At 48.0% G+C, this 5,047-nt stretch overlaps 1 protein-coding gene across 1 annotated transcript; it reads left to right on the plus strand.

Annotated features, from left to right (window-relative positions):
- The first annotated feature begins 951 nt into the window (after positions 1-951).
- Positions 952-2,639, plus strand: LOC124706528 (cytochrome P450 89A2-like). The gene is made up of 2 exons (XM_047238195.1): positions 952-2,040; positions 2,226-2,639. Exons 1-2 carry the CDS (start codon positions 952-954, stop codon positions 2,637-2,639), a joined length of 1,503 nt encoding a protein of 500 aa, XP_047094151.1.
- Positions 2,640-5,047: the final 2,408 nt, after the last annotated feature.

Below are 5,047 nucleotides of genomic sequence, written 5' to 3' on the forward strand. Positions count from 1 at the left end.
ACAATTTTATCTTTTAAACGGACCTGGATACTACTATAGAAAGAGATACATGTATATAAGAGACGCATGTAACGATTCTTATCGTGTTGGACTCAATATGTGTACTAACTAATTGGAATACATCAGACATATTTGTTACGTTAGATATTACGGTTGTCACTAAAAATCATAGCCATAAATTTTAGATCTAAATAATTATGATGATGTGGATTAACGTGGTGTCTTTATTTAAAACATCCGCATTTTGCTTTTAGTATATAATATCCCTAACAGAGGGAGTAATTCATATATACTATCATTCAAACTAATGGTCAAAACTAATGCACACACAAAATACCCCATATAAATATATATGGAGAGCATTTTAAACCAAACACATACAATTTATGTTAATAATTGAGAGTTGCGGGTGGATTGCAAATGGCCGATAAATAAGCTAATCCACCAGAAACTATTCGATCCCTAACAAAAAAAAAAAAGCAAACCACCACCCAAATTCAAACCTATATCTTAGAGTTATGGGATATTTTACCAAACAAGACCGTGTTGTGGTCACCGCGAACGCGGGAAGGTTTTGATACTAGCGTCTTGGTCTTGTGTTATTATATCCTTGCGTGACTGTACCTTTCACAACAATGCTCGTCCGTAAGATGTCAACCTCTGCAAGCAAGTCGATGACTTGCTTTCGACTTGTCAACTCTTCATTTTTACAAATGAAGTACGTACGTAGTACAATCATTTGCTCCTTAATTTACAGAAACTTGATGAAGTATTTGCGTTTGCAGTGGGATAACCCTGACTTAAACAACAATGCCGGCCTACCCAAAACGTCTACGATTAAAGAATCATCTTGAAGCGATCGACCGATCGATAGGATAGCTACCTCAGCCTATAAACACATGCATGAATACGTGAAAGTAGCAGCAACTCAGGTCAGGTCATCGATCAGCCATGCAGGACTTCGTCCCCCTCCTCGTCTTGCTACCCATGACGCTCCTCCTGGTCGTGGGCCGCGGCATGCTCCGGCGTGCGCCGCCGATCAAGGAAATGCGGGCCCGCCTCGCCGCCGTCAAGTGGGCTCTCGTACGGGACTTCTCCACCGCGTTGCGGCAGGACGTCGTGATCACTGACCGCTCGACCGCGCACCGCCTCCTCGTCCGCGGCGGCGGCGGGGGCGCGTTCTGCAACCGACCGCCGACGAGCGCGGCCAGCTCCGTCCTCTCCCGACAGCGCCACCACAACATTGGCTCGGCGCCCTACGGCCCGCTCTGGCGCGCCATCCGCCGCAACCTCGTCTCCGAGGTCTTCCACCCGTCGCGCCTCCGCCTCTACGCCCCCGCCCGCCGCCGCGCGCTCCGGGGCCTCGTCGCTGACCTCCGCGAGCAGTGCACCTCGTCTAACGTGGCCCTCGCGGCCGAGAGCATGCACGCTGCTTTGTTCGGCCTGAGCGCCGCCATGTGCTTCGGCGACGGCGTCGACGCGAGCCGCGTCCGCGCCATGGCCGACGCCATGGAGGACCTCATCCGGTCCCTCGTCGGGCTCAGTGTCTTCGCCGCACTCCCGGCGTTGACAGAGTTGATATACCGCAAAAAGTGGAACAAGCTGGTCGCGCTCAGGCGGCAGCAGGAGGAGCTGTACCTCCCGCTCATCAATGCCCGGCGCGGCCACCACCACCGTCCGTCCGGCGAAGCCCCAACATATGTGGACACGCTCTTCGACCTCCTGGTCGTGGACGACAGCTGCTCCGCATCCGGTGGGAATGCTCCCAAGCAAAGGCTGACAGACGGCGAGCTCGTGGGGCTCTGCTCCGAGTTTCTTGGCGCCGGCACGGAGCCCGCGACCGCGGCGATGCAGTGGGTCATGGCGAACTTGGTGAAGCATCCGGAGGTACAGGAGGCCCTCCGGAGAGAGATCGACGCTGTCATCGGGGAGGACGCCGAGGAGGTCGGCGAGGAAGACCTTGGTAAGCTGGAGTACCTCAACGCTGTCCTCATGGAGGCGCTCCGCCTGCACCCTACCGTGCCCTCGTTGAGTAGGCAGGTGAGCAACTAACTGCTGCTTTCCAATTCATAACCCAAAAACTATAAAATGTTGTTTCACGCGGTCGATAATTCACAGCCGTCACATCATGATGTGATCATCTCTTTTCATATTTACTAATCTTTCAGTAAGATCGGGTGGTGATCAATCAAGCTCACGGACTTAATTTTCTCTTCATTCATAAGGTGATACCGGAGGACCACATCGTCCTGGACGGCCGGCGTGCTTCGGCCGGGACGAAGGTACAGTTCCCGCTGGAGCGTCTGGCACGGGACAACACGGCATGGGCCGACCCCGATGAGTTTCGGCCGGAGCGGTTCCTTGCCGGCGGCGAGGGCGCCGGCGTGAGCCTCGTGGCGGCTGCGGGAAGCGCCGGTGAGATCAAAATGATGCCGTTCGGCGCCGGTAGGAGGATGTGCCCGGGCATGGGCGTCGCGATGCTCCACCTCGGGTACTTCGTGGCGAACCTCGTGAGGGAGTTCGAGTGGACGGAGGCGGGAGGCGACATGGCCGTCGACCTCGAGCCACAGGTCAGGTTCTTGAACGTCATGAAGCAGCCGCTGCGTGCCCACCTCGCGATGCGGCGGAAGACTAGATAAAGTGGTAGAAATGTGGTCTCAGGAAGGACATGGATTCTCTGCTCGTAGGCTTACTCTTTATCCTCTGCTTGTAATTAATTAAGCTCATTCGAAAGCATGAGCAACAACGCATCTGTTGGAATAAAATTGAAGAGCATGTGGTGCATTGCTTTTGAAAAACATGGAGTCAAACCAATCTGGTTTCCAATTCATAATCCATGTCCATCAAACATGTTATTTCACGCGGTAAATTAATAACAGCCGTCACATCACGATGTGATCATCTCTTTTTTATACCTACGAATCTTTCAGTAAGATCGGGTGGTGATCAATCAAGCTCTTAGCTCACGCAGGGCCGGCTCTGGCCCAGGGCAAGAAGTGCGACGGTCCGGGGTCCAACCAAAACGGGGGCCCATTATTTATGTCACAGTGCATATAGGAAAAGGTAGAAAAAAAAATTAAACCCATCTAGCATACACACAGCTTAAATTGGGCCAATTTATAGAATTTGCCCTAGGGCCCTCCAAATCCTAGAGCCGGCCCTGAGCTCACGGACTTAATTTTCCAGTCGGAAGCATGAGCAGCACCGGCGCACCGCATCTGTCGGAATAAAATTGAAGAGCAATGTGGTGCCATTGCTTTTGAAAAATATGGAATCAAACCAATCTGATTGGAGAGACAGCCTTTTTTCGGCAAGGGAAATATTTTAATGTCCAATACATCCAGCCTGTTAACCAACGAGATGAACCAAGAATGTACACATCAAAAAAAAGAAAAACAGAAAGAGAAAAAGTTCCTACCAGAATGGGCAGGAACATAGCCATATATGTACACCAGCACGCACAACATTATTTCAACGCATTAAATACACCCCTCCGCCATAACATGGTTGCGCATTTGGGACGCGTCAGATACATATTTGGACGGCTAGGAGCTAGTTATATTTTAATTTGCACTTGTAAGGCATAAATTTATTTTTTGATCATGTGTATTCAATGATAACAAAATTTAGTTCTTCACTAAGATGTGTTGAAGTATACCCATAGCAACACATGAATATCGTGATTGTTTACCATCAACTGCCAACTATTGCATTTTTATCAATTAGGGTAAAAAAAAGCTCCAAAAGCTATCAAGTGGTCACTATCTCGATCAGTAGCACACGTGGGCGCCCACGCGAGGTGCGGGAGCACTGGCAGGCAACACATTACTAATCGACACGTGGCAGCGTCTTGTTGTGTGGTGAGGGACTGGATGTTAACATACAACCCGCTTAGGTCCTTTCTCTTATTCTCTCCTCCAACTTATAATATCTGAATTCTTATAGTATCCATTTGACATCACCTTATTTACTGCACCGCTTTCCATTGGGACGCATGGGCTTGCATTTTGAAAAATAAGAACAATACACTGGAAAAGAAGGCAGTGCACCGAAAAAAAGTACTACCTCGTAAAAAAGAGGCACCGGAAAAGATTTACAAAGGCGCTGAATAGTGGTGAATGACTCATCAACTACTCAGGCCGTGTAGTAATAAACTTTATGTGGGATTTCAAATTATAATAGAATGCTCTGCTTTACATCAAAGCTTTCATTCATATAGCTCTATATATATGAATTCTTATTTTATAAGTCTTTCGCAAAAAAATCTTATTCTATAAGTATTACCTACTCGGTTTCATCAGTATTTTTTTTAGGGAAAAGGGCTCCCCCGGTTTCATTGAAACCCAACCACATTGACATAGTTTTACAGCGCAAAAGAGCCATATTTGAAGAATGTGGATTGGAAACGTCTAAAACAGAGAAAAAGAGTCTAACAACAACAAGAATATCCACAACAACTACCAAAACGAGCATAATGGAACAACAAAAACATGATCTAAAGAGATCCTAGGATCAAGAGCTTGTAAGCTTGGTTCTGTCGTCCAATCATCTCCTTGTAGTCCACAGGGCAGGGCGAATCTTCATCACTGTCAGGCTTGAAATGAATCAGGTCCAAGCGATCTATAATAGCCCCCACCCTAGCTTGTTGAGCACCGTGACTTTTTTCGCCAGAAGGACCGATTGAGCATCTTTGGAGAGGATTGATCCAGATCTGTGGCCATCCTTCTCCAGACTTCCCGAACACCTGGCCAATGAGTTCCCTAAAAACAGACATCATTACGCAACTTCCAAATGGCCCAAAGTACAACACTACAGACTATATTAACAACATAATTTTTGTTATTACTAATCCACCAGCGAGCCACTGACTCAAAGTTAAGCCCCACATCAACATGTAATAGATCAAGGATTATCGGCCAAACCAATTTGGCCACAAAGCAATCAAAAAATAGATGGTGGGCTGAGGCAAGATTTATCTTCAACATGTCTACGTTAGCCAGATTGTCACAAGTCAGTAGCTTATTGTTAGCAATCAGACATAGGAACA

The sequence above is a fragment of the Lolium rigidum genome, chromosome 1, assembly GCF_022539505.1.
Source record: "Lolium rigidum isolate FL_2022 chromosome 1, APGP_CSIRO_Lrig_0.1, whole genome shotgun sequence".
Classification (NCBI taxonomy): Eukaryota; Viridiplantae; Streptophyta; class Magnoliopsida; order Poales; family Poaceae; genus Lolium; species Lolium rigidum.

What these genes read in the sequence shown, in the direction of transcription:
- LOC124706528 (XM_047238195.1), top strand. Translation starts at nt 952, where the DNA reads ATGCAGGACTTCGTCCCCCTCCTCGTCTTGCTACCCATGACGCTCCTC. An exon ending in TGCCCTCGTTGAGTAGGCAG is followed by an intron (nt 2,041 to 2,225) that starts GTGAGCAACTAA and finishes TTCATTCATAAG; the next exon opens with GTGATACCGGAGGACCACAT.